The 21,733-nt window shown below is 37.8% G+C and overlaps 1 protein-coding gene across 1 annotated transcript; it reads left to right on the top strand.

The window, feature by feature from the left end:
- Window positions 1-405: 405 nt before the first annotated feature.
- Window positions 406-21,459, top strand: ARPP19 (cAMP regulated phosphoprotein 19). The gene is made up of 3 exons (XM_053717488.1): window positions 406-560; window positions 19,342-19,464; window positions 19,796-21,459. Exons 1-3 carry the CDS (start codon window positions 516-518, stop codon window positions 19,964-19,966), a joined length of 339 nt encoding a protein of 112 aa, XP_053573463.1. The 5' UTR covers window positions 406-515; the 3' UTR covers window positions 19,967-21,459.
- Window positions 21,460-21,733: the final 274 nt, after the last annotated feature.

Here is a 21,733-nt window from a genome sequence, read left to right as displayed (position 1 = left end):
TTTCATATGTTAAATTAATTCGAGTTAACATTTTGGCTCCCGTGCCTTAGATTGTAGACACTCGTTTATGTAGTGGTATCAATTGCAGTTGCACATAAATGATCCATTGGCTTAGTCACACCATTTAATTTTATTAGGTGATTTGGTAAAAATAGATTTGCCGATCTTTCAATATACACTACATATGTTTGCATTTATCATAGTATAATATACTATATTTGCATTTAATATACTATCCAACGCGTCTGACTGTTCCGCGCCATCGAACTGAAAGATTTGAAAATAGTACGTCGTCACCGTCGTGTAATGCAGGGCTGTAAAACTACAGGTCCCATGATGCCTTGAGCATTGATCATGTGCCGTCATAGCACGGTTCGTTGAACACGCTTGAAGAGGATTCCCTGTCCGCCTTGACGTAAGTGAAGTGACGCGGGTAGCGTGGTTGCCATCTTTCTAGGAGGAGCCTTGAAAGTGTAGGGGCACACGGTGCTCTGAGGCCGCAGCATCCCTCAACTATGTCTGTAGATAGCCAGGAGACCAATACTGCAGAGGAGCAGAAGGTGAGTGCATGTGAAGCAAAGGTGGCAGGTCGCTAATACTGACTTCGGTCTGCTCTCAATGCTGTGGAGACTTTCTTGTTGATCTATTTCCCGGCTCGCTAGGCTGCATCGTCTGGTGAATGTGCACATCCTGCACTGTGTGCACACTCACTGTATTATCTGTCGAGATAGTGCTTCCACGAAATGTTGCATCTGCATTATATTACTTGGCTCAGAGTATCTATACGGATTATGGACTAATCCGACATTAGCAGTCACCAGGGATCTGAAGCATAACCACCCTGCCCACTGAACAGGCCATATTGCCTGGGAGGGATCATAGCATTATGGTCACTGGCTAATGCACTCCTGATGAGAAAAAAAGTCAATCTCTAATTTATACAGCTAGTGAAATGTTTTCACCGGTAGTGGCGAAATAACATTGCTAAATGTTACCTCTTGCATAAAGTAGGTTCTATCTGTACATTGCCAGGGATCCTCTTGGTATGATTCTGTATATGATGCAGCCAGAACATTGGATGTCTCTACTTAAAGGGACATAATACTCATATGATCACTTGAAACTGATGCAGTATAACTGTAAAAAGCTGACTGGAAAATATCACCTGATCATCTCTATGTATAAAAGGAAGTTATTTTACCTCACAATTTCCTCAGCTCACCAGAGTAAGTTCTGTGTAAAAAGTTTTACTTCAGCTGCTGCCCAGCTGCAGGTAAAAAAAGAAAAAATGAACAGCAGCCAATGAGCATCAACAGTGCTGAGGTCATGAACTATTTTACTGTGATCTCATGAGATTTCATAGTAAACTTCCTTAAACTGGATAGGGAAATAAGATGAGTGTGCACGTAAGCTCACTCCCTTAGCTGTTCCGGGACAGACATACTGATTTGCTGCTAAGAAGTCCTTTACAATGGGAGGTGGCTACTGAGGAACTTTTGAGGTAAAATATCTTTCTTTTTTTACATAGAGCTGTTCAGGTGATATTTTCTAGGCCGCTTTTTACAGCTATGCTGCATCACTTTCAAGTGTTTCAACATTTGGGTATCGTGGCCCTTTAATCTGTGCTTTTTGGGTACTGTACCTGTCTGAATAATTACAGCTGTTGAATGATGCCTGTAGCTATAATGGAAAGGCTTTGCAGGGATTTTGTTTTAAACTTTCACTTTAATTTAATAAATGCAAAACTATTTTGCTTATTCATGAATATCATTTAAATAAATGCAATCATGTTATAGCTTACCTCAAGTACAAATCTACATGCTTGCTAAAAGTAATTTTTATTATCATGGGACATATCTGCTATCCTTTAAAGTGAGAGGGAAGTCAAGATTAAACTTGCATGTTTCAGAAAGAGCATGTCATTTTAAGATCCTTTTAAAATCACTTATTTTAAAATTTACTTTATTCCTATGGTATCCTTTGAAACATATGTACATACCCCACACTAGTGGGAACAAACTGCTGATTGGTGGCTATATCCCAGTAATGCACAGTTGCTCCTTCAACAAAGGGATACCGAACGAATGAAGCAAATTTGATAATATAAGTCAATTGGAAATTTCTTTAAAAGTGTTTTTTTTTTCTTCTGAATTATGAAAGAAAAAAAGAGGTATATGTCCCTTTTAAATCTCTGCATGAACAGTGGAAGACAAGCTACTAACCTTTAAATATCTGTATCAACAGTAGAATTGTGCATTCAGATCCTTAGGATCCGAATGTGGATGTAATCGCTATAAAGACTATGACACACTGCATGCAAAGCGATGCAAGGCAGCTAGAAAAGTTTGCTCCTCTCAGCTTGTCTACACTGTAGTCTGTACCCCGATATCACTGGTCATGTACAGGGCTGTTGTAGAATACAGAAATAAAAATTACACTGTGCTCTGTATAGCTATCAACAGTCCTGATTTTATTAAAACAAGTCCTTATGTTGGTTAAATGAATAAACTGAGAACTAATGGAGATGATATATATACTGTATGTGTGTGTATATATATATATATATATATATATATATATATATATATATATATATATATATATATATATATAATGTCTCTGAAGCGCATGCGCGAAACGAGTCAGATCTAGCACCCCTTGCACACTGTGATTGTGCTACACACCTTTTGTTTGTATAAATCCACTTTGGCGTGGAGTTCTGTGGTTCTTTGTTTCCTTCCTGAAATCTTTCTCTCTTTCTCTCCTGTGTTACAACAGTATTTTGAAGCAAAAAACTGAGAATTTGCATATCTTACCCAGAATTCTCTTGTGCATTTGTAATATTGTATATGAGGTATTTCTGGGAAAAGCAAGCGGGGAATCTTGCCTAGATGTGCTAATTTTCTATGCAAATATATACATTCCTTCTGCAGGTTAAGGAAGAGCACTCCTCCGAATTTACTCAAACAATAACATTTATTGTATGAACATTTTCGGGGTTGCCCCCGTCCTCCGATACAGTATAAAAGAAATAATCTTACTCGCCACAATATAAACCCTCTTACCCAGTGGACATTTCTGCCTAGAGTGCGTGTAGAGCCACAGCGTCCCCCATCAGCTACTGCGCATGCATGAAGGGCACTATGGATGCCCGCATTGGCCAAATGTCAAAGCTAAAAATAAGAACATTAAAGTGAAGGTTAAGTTAGAGCCTTCATATTTCATTATTACACTTCTATGCATATTAAATATCTAGTCGCTATATTTATTTTTTGTAATTTTTATTATTTTATACTGTCTTTTTTGCTTAACGTTCCCTTCTATTCTCCTCCCATTAGTTATTTCGTGTTTTTTTTCATCCAGTGACGTATAGAGCGGTCCCTCCCGCTCTATACGTGTTTAGTAGGCTTGTGCATGGAGACTATCCAAAACTGCGCATCTGTCTCCGACTCATCAATGCGCATGCGTTAATCAAGTCCATTGCCCATTTCAGTGTATGCGTCATTCGTCCGCAACATAGTATTGAATGAATAACAATATCCATTCAATACTATGTTTGAACAGACAAAGGTTAGCTGTGTTTTTTAGCGATGCTTTGTTCCCGTTACTTGAAAAACATTGTATACTTTTGCAGCTTGTCGTGGAACTGCTGCTAACTAACAGTGCATAAATATTTGCAGTCCACATGCACGAAATGGGGCCGCGCTCGCTTTGCCGATGTAAACAGAGAATACTGACTCATGCGCATATTGTCGCAGTAACTGCTGACGTCAATTGACGGCCGCCTAATGGCCTAAAAGTCAATTGGCTAGCGAAACAACGTGATCATCCTTTAACAAAAAAAACAGGGTTAATTTACTGATAGCGAAATTACAAAGCAAAGATTTATATATCTAAGGAACAATGTAAAAGTATTGATGAATGAAACTGACATTTATTTTTTGAGATAAATACAAAATTTCATAAGAAACGATCAAAGTTAACCTTCACTTTAACAAATCGCACAACGTTAGAGAAATATAACTAGTGTATGCCGGCAACAAAAATAGGAACATGCAGATAACATAATATCCCATAGACTGACCTAACTTGGCAAAAGTGAATTATGTAAAAAAAATTGCTGACATATTAAAGTGATGCACCTATAAGCTAGTGGAGTGCAAATCCGAAGATGTTGCAAAGATGCATCATATAAATTGAATAACAGGTGGTTGAATCAACCAGACGTAAAAGAAATCCACCAGCTATAAGTGCATAAAATGTATATGTAGTATAAAGCAGACTAACCCTGTTCCATATTTAACCATATTATACAAAATGTATATAAAAAATATGGGACAATCTAATAGAATAAGATATTTTGAGAACAAATATGACTACCTCAATGTTGAGTTAATTAAGCAAATAAGACTAACCATGTTCCGTAATTAGAACCAAGATAATGAGACCTATTCATCTAAAACATAATTGCATATTAATAGATGACACAGTAACCATATGTGAATATTCAGAGACCCCAATGTAATCATAGGAAACATTGGAGATCCAATTTAACATTAAGACCCTTTTGGGGCCAGGGTGCCCAAGGTATGTATCAATTTGCTCTCCCTCTGCAACAGGATTCTTCCCCTATCACCTCCCCTAGTCAAGGGGGGGGTATATGGTCAATAACACATCTGATGTCTGCCACAGTGTGCTGCATTTTTAGGAAGTGCCTTGCTACAGGCTGGTCTGATGTCCTAGTGCCCAGGGCTGATCTTATCCCAGAGCGATGGTTGGCTATCCTGGTGCGTAGGTCGTCTTGGGTTTTCCCGATGTAGAATAAACCACAAGGACAGTGGAGCATATACACCACATATTTCGTGGTGCAACTAACTCTGTTTAATTTCATATTTTTTGTTTCTCAATGGATGTGTGAAGAACTTGCATTGTGTCAGTCCACTACAAGTGGTACACCCACTACAACGGTAGCAACCATTCCTGTTGGTGCCCAACCATGTCCTGGTTATATAGCTGGGTCTGAAGTCGGCTCTCAAAAGCAGATCCTTGATTGACTGACCCCTCCGGTATCCAATCATCAGTGGTTCCATATCAGTGAAGGGCAATGTTCTCAGTGGTGAGAATGTCCCAATTCTTTCGCATAATGCCCGGAAGTTCCAATGCGTCAAAGTTGAACTCGGTTAAAAAAAAATCAACCTTTCGAGCGGCTTCCTAGCTTTCTTAGTTAATGCCTCTGACTGATCCATCTCCTTGCATACATTCAGGGCAGAATTCAGCTGGGCCGCTTTATAGCCCCTTTCAGCAAATTTGGAAAACATGTCCTGAAGTTGTGCCAGTTTGTTGTCATTAATGGTATTATTCCTCACCACCCTCTTGAATTGTGACATAGGTAGAGCTTTTTTGATACTTGGATGACAACTAGTTGCCTCCAGGATGGATTTCCGATCAGTAGTCTTACTAAAGACTTCTCACTTTTCTCCCCTTCTCTCCATCGATTTGTGCCATTTTCAGAATAACAACCTTTTTTTTTTTCCCCCAGTCATGTGACTGCTATTGAAAAGCAGTGCACTAATTTAAAATAGCCAGTAGGTAGAGCTGTCAGCTTGTGTTGCAGCAAAGTTATGCTTGCTTAGCAGACTTAAATTAATCTGTGTACACAGAACAGACTTTAGCTATCAAGCAACAAGATCTAGCAGCCCTTCTCTATTATCTTCCTGCCCAGCTGCTTGAGGTGAGGGTGCCTAACTGCCTATTAATCACTCCAGATTGAAATGCATAGAATAGGTGCAGACACAATATTATCTAACATGCTAACAATGCAGAGAACTGTTTGCAGAAAAATGCAAGTAAAAATTTTTTTTTTTTTCATTAAAGGGACAGTATACACTCATTTTCATATAACTGCATGTAATAGACACTACTATAAAGAATAAGATGCACAGATACTAATATAAAAATCCAGTATAAAACTGTTTAAAAACTTACTTAGAAGCTGTCAGTTTGGTTCTGTTGAAAAGGCAGCTGGAAAGCCCACTACAAGTGGCAAATAAGACACTCCCCCCTCCCCCTTCTTTTGCATATGAAAAGACCCTTTACACAAACAGGAGCAAGCTGGAGAAGGTAGCTGACGGTATTCACATAAAACTTTGGGGCTTGGTTAGGAGTCTGAAAATCAGAGCAATGTTATTTAAAAATAAGCAAAACTATACATTTATTTTTTTTAAAAACTTTATGGGCTATATAAATAGATCATCTACAAAACATTTATGCAAAGAAAAAATGAGTGTATAATGTCTCTTTAAACTTAGTTTGATGATGCAGTCTGTTGTGTGATGATTTAATTAGGTTTATAATGCGGTTTAGCATTTAAAGTCTTCATTTCGAAGCTTTAAAAATAATGTATTAGGTGTTACTTATGTCAATTTTGAGAGGGGCCTGGAACCTAACTCCCATACTTCCCATTGACTTACAGTATAAACTGGGTTTGAATTTACAACAGTTTCGATTTACAACCATTCCTTCTGGAACCTAACCCTGGCTTAAACTGAGGGCTACCTGTATATAGAGAGAGAGATATTTCAGAGAATGTTCAGGTTCCATTCTTTTATTATGTAGATTATACTGTATATAGCACCTTTTATTTTGAAGTTACCAAGGACATGTTTTATAAAAAGTGTTTGCTGCATTATAAAAATAAATAAAAATGTTAGTACATTTTTAAATTAAAATATTACATATTTTTAAAAATACAAAATTTTTATCGCGCGCAGGCAAAACTACATTTTCTGCACTATGCTGACCAATCGATTCCTCTCACCAGACACTTATTTGTGTGGAGAAATCGGATTGGCTGCCCGCGTCTTGATGCGCAGGTTTATACGTGTGAGCTGATTGGCAGAGGATGAAACTTTTCAGCTTGCAGCGCTTGGCTACGCGAGCCCTTGCTAGATGACGCGCGAGAGGTAAGTAGGAAGACGCACTGCACGCGAATGTCTTCGTTGCCTCTTCCCCTTGCTGTGCGTGCAGTTTGTCACGGGCTTTAGGCTCTTTTTTTTTTTTTTTTTTTTTTTTTTTTAGGGTCCGGATTTATTCTGGTGCAAGATCACCACGTTTAGATCTGTGCTAAACTACCTGCACTGAAAAGAGCCGAATATCACTTGCTTCCATATTCGGATCCTAACTAAGGATAAGGTTAGCGTGAAAGAGTACTAAATAGAATCACAATATACTTGTATACAGACTTTTAGTTTGACATCTGTGCCTTACTGGTCTTTAAAATGTAATGGGTTTTCTTGGTGGACACTTCTTACTTCAGAGGACATTCTGCACTATGCTGACCCCCCTAGATCTTTTTCTTTTTTTATAACTTAGTTGGTAGGGATAGCATGGGGTTATGTTAAATAGAATGGTAAATGCAACTTAGTGTATTTTTCACTACAACAGTGTCCTTCAGTTAAAACCGGTATTCCTGAAATAGAGTATTAGAATTGTCCATCTTTTCTGCTGCTTAAAGTGAAGGTAAACTTTGATTGATGAAAGCCCGTTTTTTAAAAATACTGGGGCACTTTCATTCATCAAAGTTTACAAAGCAGCCATTTTGATTAAAAACAAACTTTTTTGTTTCTTTTCACAGCCAGAGCAACTTCCCCCTTCTGGAAATCCTCTCTTCACATGTCGGTAATGACTAATCCGGCTTCCTCCAATCACAGCATGGCTTCAGGCAATGACTACCCTGGGGGGAAAGCCGTGTTTGGAGGAAGCCGGATTAGTCATTGTGTGAAGAGGATTTCCAGGAAGGGGAATCTGCTCTGGCTGTGAAAAGAAACAAAGCTAAGTTGTTTTTTTAATCAAAACGGCTGCTTTGTAAACTTTGAATGAAAGTGCCCCTGTTTTTAATAGTATTTTTTTTTAAAAAAACGGGCTTTCATTCACCAAAGTTTACCTTCACTTTAATGTTTACAGGCCCATCATTGTAGCAGAATTGCTGTTTAACAAGGTCACCTAGTCCAGTGTTTTTCAACCAGTGTGCCGTGGCACACTAGTGTGCCGTGAGAGATCCTCAGGTGTGCCACGGCAGACTGACAACAGTGTGACATATTTTTTAAACTTTGCTTGTTTTTTACTCCCAGTGCAGGGGTAGTTTGTAGGAGGCATGGCATAACAGCACAATACATAAAATATATATATATATATATACTGTATTAGGCTACAATGTGATTTTTTTTTTTTTTTTTTTTTTTTTTTTTATTTTGGGATGGTGGTGTGCCACAGGATTTTTTTAATGTAAAAAAGTGTGCCACGGCAAAAAAAAAGGTTAAAAATCACTGACTTAGTCACAAGTCCAAATGAGGAGCTGAGCTCACTTGACAGAAGCTGCTGCATGAGCTGGAAGTACCCATTGCCACCTGAAATAGAAACACAGAAGCAAAAGTGGTTAAAATGCCCACCATTCTGAAGGGACTATATCAGTGATCCTAACCATATGGTGCATGAACAGAACTACTATACCATATGAATATTGCCTTTTGCCTGCCTTGCTGCACGCAGCTATTGGATGCAGTTTATCAACATTGGTTCTGTCACATCAATACTCTGTATGTTCCAACCACAATGAGAACCTCAGGGACTTACTTGTATTGTTCCTCAGCTAGGCTGGGACCCAAATAAAAGCTGGTTCAGTATTATGTGGTTGAGTGTGCAAATGCATCTGATGCTCAGGCATTGTATGTGTTTTACTGTCATCTAAGATGTTACTTGCTTATGTTATTTGCATACAGTGAAGCCAATCCTAGAAGTAAAGTCCACAAGTGAAACTAAATTTATAGGATAAAAAAGGTCAAAATTGAAACGTTCATTTCAATTTGAAATAGAAGCATTTTTGTATAATATTTTCCATGTGCAAAAAAAGCTTCTAGTCAGTTATTACGGTTTTTCAGCAGTTTATGTACCTCATGCACCAGTATGTAAACACCATGCCGCCTCACAGCAGTGGCTTGTATGACACAAATCTATCGCTTAAACAAAGTATTAAAAGGCAATTTGCCCTGCATTTTATGACACAGCTGACAGAACACAGCCTTCTGGTGAATTGTTTTAACTCTACAAAAAGCTTAACCCCTTCACCAAAACAACGTGTATATATTTTGTGCAGTTCTTTGGCTATTGTCGCATCAGGATGCTCCAGCACTCTCGGCTGTTAAGTTACAGCCGAGATCTAGAGCTTCTGAAGCTTCAGGCATCTCCCGCATATGGATCTGATCGGTGCTCCGCCTCCATAGGAGGGCAGATGCCTGATAGTTAAACGAGGACACTGTCGCCGTCTAACGATCTGCTGGAGCTGGCGGGAGGTCTGGCCGGGTGTCAGGTGGCGGTTCGGCTGCCCAGCAGGGAAGGTGGGAGGGGCCCTACGCTGCAGAACAATTCAAGTTGAGACAGGGAGGGATGGGGCAGCTACACTACGGAAAAGGGGGGTGGAGGATCCTAATCTAAAGATTGTGGGTGGGGGAGGCATTATGCTACGGAAAAGCAACAAAAATAAAAAATTTAAACAAAATACATAAGGTGGTGGCAGTTACGGTAGGTTTAGAGAGCTGTTTTGGGGGGAATCAGGAAGGTGGGGGTAAGGGGGATCCTACATTGCAGAAAATTATACACACACAAGTGAGTACACCCCTCACATTTTTGTAAATATTTTATTATATCTTTTCATGTGACAATACTGAAGAAATGACACTTTGCTACAATGTAAAGTAGTGAGTGTACAGCCTGTATAACAGTGTAAATTTGCTGTCCCCTCAAAATAATTCAACACCCAGCCATTAATGTCTAAACCGTTGGCAACAAAAGTGAGTACACCCGTAAGTGGAAATGTCCAAATTGGCCCAATTAGCCATTTTTACTCCCCGGTGTCATGTGACTCGTTAGTGTTACAAGGTCTTGGGTGTGAATGGGGGGAGCAGGTGTGTTAAATTTGGTGTTATCGCTCTCTCTCTCATACTGGTCACTGGAAGTTCAACATGGCAAATAACTCTGAGGATCTGAAAAAAAAGAATTGTTGCTCTACATAAAGATGGCCTAGGCTATAAGAAGATTGCCAAGACTCTGAAACTGAGCTGCAGCACGGTGGGCAAGACTATACAGCGGTTTCACAGGACAGGTTCCACTCAGAACATGCCTCGTCATGGTCGACCAAAGAAGTTGTGTACATGCTCAGCGTCATATCCAGAGGTTGTCTTTGGGAAATAGACGTATGAGTGCTGCCGGCATTGCTGCAAAGGTTGGAGTGGGGGCGGGGGGTCAGCCTGTCAGTGCTCAGACCATATGCCGCACACTGCAACAAATTGGTCTGCATGGCTGTCGTCCCAGAGGGAAGCTTCTTCTAAAGATGATGCACAAGAAAGCCCACAAACAGTTTGCTGAAGACAAGCAGACTAAGGACATGGATTACTGGAACCATGTCCTGTGGTCCGATGAGACCAAGATAAACTTATTTGGTTCAGATGGTGTCAAGCGTGTGTGGTGGCAACCAGGTGAGGAGTACAAAGACAAGTGTGTCTTGCCTACAGTCAAGCATGGTGGTGGGAGTGTCATGGTCTGGGCCTGCATGAGTGCTGCCGGCACTGGGGAGCTACAGTTCATTGAGGGAACCATGAATGCCAAAATGTACTGTGACATAGTGAAGCAGAGCATGATTTCCCCCCCCCCTCTCTTCAGAGACTGGGCCACAGGGCAGTATTCCAACATAATGACCCCAAACACACCTCCAAGAAGACCACTGCCTTGCTAAAGAAGCTGAGGGTAAAGGTGATGGACTGGCCAAGCATGTCTCCAGACCTAAACCCTATTGAATATCTGGAGTATCCTCAAACGTAAGGTGGGGAAGTGTTCTGTGATGTCATCATGGAGGAGTAGAATAGGACTCCAGTGGCACCCTGTGAAGCTCTGGTGAACTCCATGCCCTATAGGGTTAAAGGGACAGTTTACTCAAAAAATTTTCTGCCCTTTAATTTGTTCCCAATGATCCACTTTACCTGCTGGAGTGTATTAAATTGTTTACAAGTAGCTCCTTTACCCTTATATTGGCATTTGAAATTGTTAATTTAGCATGTGGTATCCCCACCTATTCTGAAAGTTTGTGGCCGCGCGTACCAGCTATAGATAAGCTTTGTAAACACAGCCAGCAGAAGACATTACACTCCCAGTGTGATAAAGCAGACATAAGGTAATAAAATGTTGATTTTGCATTGGTGATTGTTTTAAGGACAGATATAAGATAAAGAAGCGGGTATATGTGCACAATGTAATACAGTAATGAGATCTGATTATACCTACAAGCTCAACCTATTTTATTAGGCTGTGGCTTCAAAACACAAAATCAGAGCTTTAATATACAAAAATAAACCTTAAAAAGCTAATTTTCATACATTTTTTACTCTGCAGTTGTTAAAAAAAAGCAATTGTAAACACATTAAGGGAAAACTATTTTACAGTATACTGTCCCTTTAAGGCAGTGCTGCAAATGAATTGTGGCCACACAAATTGACACTTTGGGCCCAATTTGGAGATTTCCACTTAGGGGTGTACTCACTTTTGTTGCCAACAGTTTAGACATTAATGGCTGTGTGTTGAGTTATTTTGTGGAGACGGCAAATGTACACTGTTATACAGGCTGTACACTCACTACTTTACATTGTAGCAAAGTGTAATTTCTTTAGTGTTGTCACATGAAAAGATATAATAAAATATTTACAAAAACGTGAGGGGTGTACTCACTTTTGTGAGATACTGTATTACACACATCCAATTTTGTTACTGGCAAGACTGTCAGTACCTAAGATGGGGGTGAGGGAGGGCAGAGAACTGTTGGGAAGTGTCAGATGGCAGGGTAATCTCTAGACTAACGCTGAAATTAACCTATTAAACTACCTAATTAACCCCTTCACCGCCGGAAATAATAGAAGTGTGGCGTGCAGCTGCAATAAGCGGCCTTCTAATTACCAAAAAGCAATAGCAAAGCCATATGTCTATTTCGGAACAAAGGGGATCCCAGAGAAACTTTTCCCAGAGAAGCAGTATGTAAATAATTTGTGAGAAACCCAAAGTTTGTGGGGGGAAAAAGTACCAGATTTTTTTTATTTAGTGGGGAAATGGTAACATGAAATATACCAAAATTGGCGTAGATCAATACCTTGGGTTGTCTACTTAAAATTTTGTTTGGAAGTCACGGTAGTGAAAGGGTTAATGGTCTACGCAGGAATGTCCCAGCAGTTGTATGTATGTGTAATAGATGTATCTATCCCAATTATCTACATACAACTGCTGGGACATTCCTGCGTAGACCTTATGCTTTTTGTACAGTCAAAACACTTCACAAGAAGGCTGTGCTTTGTCAGTCTTGTCATAAAGTGCAGGACTTATTACCTTTTTAATAAATACTTTGTAAAAGGGATAGATTGGTCATACAAAATGCACTGCTTCCATCCTGCGTGTGATTCAGCACATACTTCTAACAATAAATATAAAGCAAACTGTTTTCTGTGGAAAGCTGGTAAAGACTATACTTAAAGTAAGCAGTCATCACCTGCCTATAATAAACCTAATATATTTGGGGTTCTTTTTTGTATCCTCCCTTTTTTTTTTTTTTTTAAAAACCGCTAAACATTTCATGCACTTCACTCTATTCAGAGGGGCCACCATTATGGGACCTAGGTTACATTGCAGATGCCTGAAGATCAGTTACTGCACATGTGCGAACAGCATTTGGCTCTTTACTGAACCTGATTTTGTCTTATGAAAGTGCAACAGAGATCTGTGCATATCCAGATCTTTGTGTGTTGCACTTTTAAATGATAGAGATGAATGCCGATGGTGGTGGTCGTATTTGGAATTCCTATAACTAGGAATAAAACAAATGTACGTCTAATATTAAAGGGACAGTGTAAACCAATTTTCATATCTGCATGTAATAGACACTACTATAACAAAGAATATGCACATATACTGATCTAAAGATCAGTATAAAACCTTTGCAAAATTTACTTAGAAGCTCCCAGTTTAGCACTGTTGATGAGATTAGTCTGGGACACCCAGTGAAAGGGCTGCATATGCAAAGACAGAAAACAACAAACAGGAGCCATCAGTAGTCTGTAAACGCATGTATACATCTGACACTGTGGGGTGCGGTTAGGACTCAAAAAAATCATCACAATGTTATTTATTAAAAAAAAAAAAAGCAAAACTATACATTTTTACTAAAACATCCACAGATGGGCTATATATATGGATAACATTTATGCAAAGAAAAATAGTCTACAATGTCCTTTTTTAATGGGATAGTATACTGTAAAATAGTTTTCCCTTAATGTGTTTCCAATTACTTTTTACCAACTGCAGAGTATAACATGTTTCTTCCATGATTCAGAGCATGCAATTTTAAACAACTTTGTTCTCTTGCTATCTTTATTTGAAAAAGGTATTTAAGCTAAGGAGCCAGCAAATATTTTGGTTCAGCACCACGGACACGTTGGACAGCACTTGTTAATTGGTGCTGTCCAATCAGCAAGGACAACCACGGTTGTTCACCAAAAATGGGCCGGCATCTAAACTTACATTCTTGCTTTTCAAATAAACATACCAAGAGAATGAAGAAAATTTGATAATAGGAGTAAATTAGAAAGTTGCTTAAAATTGCATGCTCTACCTGAATCACAAAAGAAAAAATTTGGGTTCAGTGTCCATTTAATAGCTATTTTTTGTTTTTTGAAGCTACAACCTAATAAAATAGGTTGAGCGTGTATATGCTGCTTTATCTTATATCTGTCCGTAGACCAATACTTGGAGAGAACATTGGAAAATTAACATTGTATTACCTTCTCTCTAATATAGCCCATTGGGAGTGTCATTTCTTCTGCTGGCTGTGTTTACACAGCTTATCTATAGCTTGGACCTAAGGCCAGAAATCTTCAGAATAGGTGGGGATACCAAAGGCTAAATCAACCATTTCAAATTCCTATATAAGGGTAAAGGAAATACTTGTAAGCAATTTAATACATTCCAGCAGGTAAAGTGGATCATTGGGAATAAATTAAAGAGAGAACATTTTTGAGTAAACTGTCCCTTTTAACTCTTGTTCTGTACATATATACCTGCAATGCTCATAGTTTGTAGCAAATTAAAGGGACACGCAATCAAAATTAAACTTTCTTTATTTAGATAGAGCATGCAATTTTAAAGAACTTTCCAATTTACTTCCATTAACAAAATGTGCACAGTCTTTTTATATTTAAACTTTTTGAATCAGCTCTTACTGAGCATGTGCAAGAAAGTGTGTATGCATTTGTGATTGGTTGATTGCCGTCACATGGTACAGTGGGAGTGGAAAAAGCCGGGGGAAAAAACTTGTAAAACTGTCAGAAGAAAAATCTACTACTCATTTGAAGTTCAGACTAAGTGCTATTGCATTGTCTTGTTATCTTGCATTTGTTGATTATGCAAATCTGTGACTGGTCCTTTTTTAAGTATTTTTTTTCCTTCTCCCATGGCTCTGTTTCCAGCTCTATTTCTTCTAATCAAACTTTTTTTTTTTTTTTTTTTTAATGTAGCCATCAATCAGCAAGCACTACCCAGATGCTGAACCAAAAATGACCCGCTCTTAAGCTGACATTACTGCTTTTTCAAATAATGGTATCAAGAGAAAAAAGACAAATTGATAATAGGAGTAAATTAGAAAAATGCTTAAAATTGCATAGTATGTATATACTCTGTGTAAAACACTTCACTTAATAGAGGTCGCTGCCTGCCCCGGTCCCCCTTAACTGTATATAGAATAGTTGATGCAAATGTGGCGACTCTGTATTCCTTTGGGAATGAAGCTTAATATCTCTCCTTGCTTCTCCCATCAGATTAAACTTCTTTAACCTCCAAAAGATAATAGCCCAAAATTGTGTAGTAACATCACACAATGGGTCGCATCAATGGAAGATACTCGCAGGATTTAAAGTGAAGATCAACTTTTATTACCGGAATCAATAACCGGAATGAAGATACAGCTTAGAGATACTAAATCCAAATTTTCTCTTTCATGATTCAGAGCAAGTAATTTTAAGCAACTTTCTAATGTACTCCAATTTTTCTTCGTTCTCTTGCTATCTTTATTTAAAAAGCAGGAATGTAAAGCTTAGGAGCTGGCCCATTTTAGGTTCAGCACCCTGGATAGTGTTTGCTTATTGGTGACTACATTTAGCCAACCAATAAGCAAGCGTAACCCAGGTCTGAACCAAAAATAGGCCGGCTCCTAAGCTTTACATTCAAGAGAATGAAGAAAATATGATAATAGGAGTAAATTAGGAAGTTGCTTAAAATTGCATGCTCTATCTGAATCATCATGAAAGGAAAAAAAATGGATTTAGTATCCCTTTTTAATACAAGTTTATTAAAACCAAAGTTAAGCTCTAAGCGTTTCAGTCATTATATTTCCTTTATTAAGAGCAAATCAAGAACATGTCAGGTAAGCTGCGATAGCCTAGCACTATAACATCGTAATATATAGTGTTTTAACCGTGCCTACCTGTCTCTCTTAACACACCCACTTCACAGGTTTTATGAGGCAGTTTACATCAGGGTAATTCTGTCCCTTTGCTATGATGGGACCTATTGATTAAAAAAAATCATCAAATCACATAATTTGTGTTTTGTTAGAAAATGAATATTGCGTTTTTAATCACAATTTTTAAAAAAAAATTACTGTTAAACATAGATTTCTCAATAAAAAATGCATTAAACTGTATAGAATGTTAAAGTACATACTTCTGATTGTCCAATACAAGCTGAGAGCATTAAAATACAAACAATAAAATATAAGTGCAAACGGATACCTGACGTGCAAGTAATACGTTTATATAGGTGTGTCAGTCACACACACTCACAGGCACCTGATGTGCAGCTAATACATATGTACACTCGGGTGTATATACATGACTAAGAGTTTATTCCACAAGCAGTCACTACTGTTCCCTCAGCACACTGTTACTCACATACTAAACCTATACACATCTAGAAAGACAAATATGCTGTGGTAGACGGATATTGTCAGTAACAAATACAATGAGACTGGCCAATGTACGGATACATACATATTGAGACAGTAATGCACACACATACTAAGTACTAATACTCTGGGATATTAGTAACATGCACTGAGAGATTGCCAAATATACTAAAATAGACTTGTTTATAGTAACGCACATACAGGGAAACAGCCGTACTGTGTACCTCAGGTGTTCAATCGCCGTCAACTTAAAAAGAAGCGCGATGTACACACAAACGTAGCCCTGGGAAATAAAGAAAAACAAGAGGACAAGCAGGCGCTCTAGTGCTTCAGGTGGCGGCGGTATCAACTCTTTCTGCTGCAGGCCTGGGCGTGCATCTCTGCTTTAGCTGTTAGCGGTCCATTTTAGAAAATAAAGATCTCAGGGCTTCATATTGTAAGGCACGAGAGAAACCCTCAAACAACTTCCAGACATGCCACTGACAACACGGTCTCCATGTGCGTACTGCTCTGCTTCTTTACCACTGTACGCGCACAGAGGCCATGTTACCGGTGTGTCTGCAAGTTTTTTTTTTTTTTTACCAGGTTTACTCGTCAGTGGAGGGCTAGCCTATATGAGCCCCCTCCGTACGTCATAGGGAGCAGGGTTATAGATTGCATACTCTTGCAATTTAAAAATCGCAAGATAAAAAATTGTGATTAATCGCGCAAAACTAGAAACAATGCACCAATTTTGAACAATATCCCATTGTAGCAAGAAATGGCTTCCAATCTACATTGGCAATGGATTTGTAAGTTCAAGTTAAACATCTGTGTCTTTCAAAAAATTTCTGATCACAAAAACATTTAGAACAATAATCATCCAGTGCAAAAACATATAATAGTACTAATTCCCATAATAAGATTTTTATATCCAATCAGATTTAATATAAATTATACAAATGGTAAAAATATTGTCAGAACACTGCGGTTATGTGACCAAGCTGTTCAATCAATTTACACTTTCAAACGAGTAGTGTTAATCATGAACTTCCCAAACTGGTACGTCCTAACCACCAGTCACGTGTCTCCCTTCTCATGATCATTCTAAGCCAATCGTCTGCAATTATCGGAGTAGATGGGAAAAGGAATCATAGTGATAGGTCGATGTTGTACCCAATTTTTAGAATAATGTTTCTTATCAGAAGAATAAAGTCCCATTAACCATGTAGAAATAATAAACTGAAAATACATAAAATAAAACATTTGTGAGATCTATATATCTATATCTCATCTACAGTGGATATAAAAAGTCTACACACCCCTGTTAAAATTTGAGGTTTCTGTGATGTTCCACCTTTAATGTGACCTATAAACTGTACAAGTTCTGAAATGATTTATCTTTGTCTCATTTTTTTTTTTTTTTTTTTTACAACTCAATTGAAAAACAAACAAATCTTTTAGGTAGAGGGAAGAAAAAATATAAAAATAAAATATGGTTGCATAAGTGTGCACACCCTTAAACTAATACTTTGTTGAAGCACCTTTTGATTTTATTACAGCACTCAGTCTTTTTGGGTGTGAGTCTATCGGCATGGCACATTTTGACTTGGCAAGATTTGCCCACTCTTCTTTGCAAAAACACTCCAAAGCTGTCAGATTGCGAGGGCATCTCCTGTGCACAGCCCTCTTCAGATCACCCCACAGATTTTGAATTGGATTCAGGTCTGGGCTCTGGTTGGGCCATTCCAAAACTTTAATCTTCTTCTGGTGAAGCCATTACTTTGTTGATTTGGATGTATGCTTTGGGTCGTTGTCATGCTGAAAGATGAAGTTCCTCTTCATGTTCAGCTTTCTAGCAGAAGCCTGAAGTTTTTGAGCCAATATTGACTGGTATTTGGAACTGTTCATAATTCCTTCTAGCTTAACTAAGGCCCCAGTTCCAGCTGAAGAAAAACAGTCCCCAAGCATGATGCTGCCACCACCATGCTTCACTGTGGGTATGGTGTTCATTTGGTGATGTGCAGTGTTGTTTTTGCACCAAACATATCTTTTGGAATTATGGCCAAAAAGTTCAACCTTGGTTTCATCAGACCATAACACCTTTTCCCACATGCTTTTGGGAAACTTCAGATGTATTTTTGCAAAATGTAGCCTGGCTTGGATGTTTTTCTTCATAAGAAAAGGCTTTCGTCTTGCCACTCTACCCCATAGCCCAGACATATGAAGAATATGGGAGATTGTTGTCACATGTACCACACAGCCAGTACTTGCCAGATATTCCTGCTGCTCCTTTAATGTTGCTGTAGGCCTCTTGGTAGCCTCCCAGACCAATCTTCTTCTCGTCTTTTCATCAATTTTGGAGAGACGTCCAGTTCTTGGTAATGTCACTGTTGTGCCATATTTTCTCCACTTGATGACTGTGTTCCATGGTATATCTAATGCCTTGGAAATTCTTTTGTACCCTTCTCCTGACTGATACCTTTTAACAATGAGATCCCTCTAATGCTTTGGAAGCTGTCTGTGGACCATGGCTTTTGCTGTGGGATGCGACTAAGAACATTTCAGGAAAGACCAACTAGAGCAACTGAACTTTATTTGGGGTTAATCAGAGGCACTTTGAATGATGGCAGGTGTATGCTGACTCCTATTTAACATGATTTTGAATGTGATGCGATTCTGAACACAGCTACATATATATATCTCTTCTATCTCCTCTCTTCATACAAATATAACAAGTGGATTCTATATTTAATCTTATTGATATATTTTTTATTTTTAATAAGTAAGGTGAAGTCTATATTTTAATTTGGTCTCCTAATCAAACCTAAATCTAACCAAAGTAGATTGTGTGTGTGTGTATATATGTATGTATATATATATATGTGTGTGTGTGTGTGTAATCCTATATTTTGATTTATTTAATCTTACATTATTTTGTGATCAAAATAAATGTTAGTGTTATTGGTAAAAAAAAATAGACAAACAGTTGCTGCTTTAGTGTCTTTATTCAGACCCCATTCTCCAGTTTTTTGTTTTTTTTTGAAGATCTACCAAATTGCATGCTCTATCTGAATCATGAAAGAAAAATGAATTAATAATCCTGTGTGTTAAAAACAAAGTATTAATATTGACCTATCTTGACACAGGGCAATAGAATTTTGAATTATAGGGATAGAATTTTAAATCCATACATCTAACCATCCCATCTTACAATGACTAGAGTATTTTATTTTTGTGTGTGTGGTATCTATTTCCTATCTATCCAATTATAATCTTCTCTTCATACATTGAAAATTAACATATTTTCCTAACAGGAAATGGAAGATAAAGTGTTTAGCCCAGAAAAATCAGAAGAAGCTAAATTAAAAGCAAGGTATCCCCACTTAGGACCCAAGCCTGGAGGCTCAGATTTCTTAAGAAAACGTCTCACAAAAGGAGTAAGTAGACAAGTGGCACGTGGACACATTTCTATTTTTTTTTTTTTTTTTTTTTTTTTTTTTTTTTTTTTTTTTTTTGCTTTATCCCATTATAATTTCTTATGCTTAAAAACCAAAGACGACAAATGTTTTATAGAAATGTTGTCCTGCCACTATCCTTTTACTACAGAGACCACAATAGTTTTCTTAGATTATGTTGGCAACAATTAACTAAAGGTTTAACTTGCACTTATGTGTGCGCCTTCATTGTTCACAACAGATTTAAATAACACCCACAGAACAGAGGCAGGTGTCAGATTTTGATTAATATAAATTTTATTTTTTTCCTCAGCAAAAATATTTTGACTCTGGGGACTACAATATGGCTAAAGCAAAAATGAAGAATAAGCAACTTCCGACTGCCACTTCGGACAAAACTGAAGTAACTGGGGACCATATTCCTACTCCACAAGATCTTCCTCAGAGAAAACCTTCTCTTGTTGCTAGCAAGTTGGCTGGCTGATCAGTCGGCCAGTCTGCATGAAAACGTCTCATTCCCATAATTTTCTTCTTTACACTTATATATTTTATTTCTTTCCTCAGCTCTTTCCTTTTGACACTATAGTCTGTCAGCTTAGCAGGTAACTGAGCAAGCTGCTCTCTTGAGTGTAGATTGAAACTACAATATCAGGTTAGTTGACATAAAAACAATGCACTGATTAAGAAGACATGTTTTTGGTATAGCAATGTAAATTAATGTACTTGAAAAAAAAATGAAAACTTGTACATATTGCCTATTTCCTATTTGTAGGACTGATTTAAACATGGACACTTCTGTGGGTTTTACCATTTTAATGTCTGCTTTTCTTTCTTTGAGTTTTCATACTGTAGTATGATTTTTGTATTTAAGATTTCCCCCCTTTTTTAGACGTATGTCCTTTTAAGATCACACATTCTGTTTTGAAAGGAAGCAAAGCATGTTCCATCATTCTGGGTTCTAAAAGGTTTTTCTCAGCCCTGCCTTTTTACTTGAATGGCCTTAAACCTTCCTCAGCTTTAACAAATATATTTGACTTGTTCAATATTTGCTCATACTGCTATACTTTCATTAACCTATTATCTAATGAAAGTCATTTGTTGAAGCTGGTATTTTGTTGGGTAGTAGTGTAGAACCTTATGTTGAAGATGTGGATGAAGTGTGCATAGACTGTTGAATTCACTTTTGTGCCATTTTGTAAATACAATAGTTTTGCAGAACATTTTGCAGATGTGTACCAATTTTTACAGTTTACAAGATCTATGTGTAAAGCTGTGGCACATTTTTACAGCCTTTAAATGCAAAAATCCTTCCCAATTTCACAAATATTAAGTTTGTAATCTTAACATGAATTGGTGTGACTATTTTGAAGTACACAATCTTCAGATTAATTTTTCATCGAGCCATGAAATGCACTGTCCATGCTGCTGTAGTTCCCATGTTACAAAGATGGTCATTAGCTGCCTACAATACCTCCTGTAATTACCATATAGCGACAGACTATTGACATGAATATCGATGTTGAGAATTGCATGTATTTGTCTCTGGTCCCATTCTCTGTGGGCCTGCATGGCACTTCTTGCCTCAATATGTGGTCTGTTGAAGGTATGTGCAGTTCTGTAGCAGAGGCTTAATGTGTGCGTCCCCCCTCAAAAATAAAAATAAAATGATGCCATATAAGGTGACCATAAAAAAACAAACAAAAAAAAAACTACTGTGATTTTTATGTTCTGGGACATATTAAAAAAAGACACAGCATATTCTGAAAAGCAAATGATGGCTTTTTTTCTCTCTGCTAAATTGTTGGGGTTTATATTAATGTGCTTATTGGTGTCCAAGAGCAGTCATTAATTGGTATTGACATTTAAAAAGACTAATGCTAGTGTAAGAACTACAAAAGTATAAGAACTACAAAATGCTGGATATTCTGAACATTTATGAATATTGTTAATAAAGATAACTGTACTTATACGCATTGACTTTTGGGTGTGTTTGCTTTCTTCAAAAATAATCATTCTGGGATGCCCATATTTACCCTTTCTTCTAGATTGGTAAAATTGATCAGAGCTTAACAAAAACTGGTTACATTGTTATAGCAGCCAATTTAGTACTTGATGCAAAGTAAATTAATTTCCAATGTCTCCCTTATGATTTATAAAGTGTAGGTTGTTCTAGTATCTTTTTCATCCCAAAGTGGATTCGGCACTCACTGCCCACTTCAGTCAGACCTAGCATCCTTTTCATGCTCTCCTT

Source organism: Bombina bombina, chromosome 6 (genome assembly GCF_027579735.1).
Source record: "Bombina bombina isolate aBomBom1 chromosome 6, aBomBom1.pri, whole genome shotgun sequence".
Lineage (NCBI taxonomy): Eukaryota > Metazoa > Chordata > Amphibia > Anura > Bombinatoridae > Bombina > Bombina bombina.
Note: the sequence above shows the minus strand (reverse complement) of the source record. Positions and strands in the feature narration are given on the sequence as shown.

What these genes read in the sequence shown, in the direction of transcription:
- ARPP19 (XM_053717488.1), top strand. Translation starts at nt 516, where the DNA reads ATGTCTGTAGATAGCCAGGAGACCAATACTGCAGAGGAGCAGAAG. An exon ending in ATACTGCAGAGGAGCAGAAG is followed by an intron (nt 561 to 19,341) that starts GTGAGTGCATGT and finishes TTTTCCTAACAG; the next exon opens with GAAATGGAAGATAAAGTGTT. An exon ending in GAAAACGTCTCACAAAAGGA is followed by an intron (nt 19,465 to 19,795) that starts GTAAGTAGACAA and finishes TTTTTTCCTCAG; the next exon opens with CAAAAATATTTTGACTCTGG.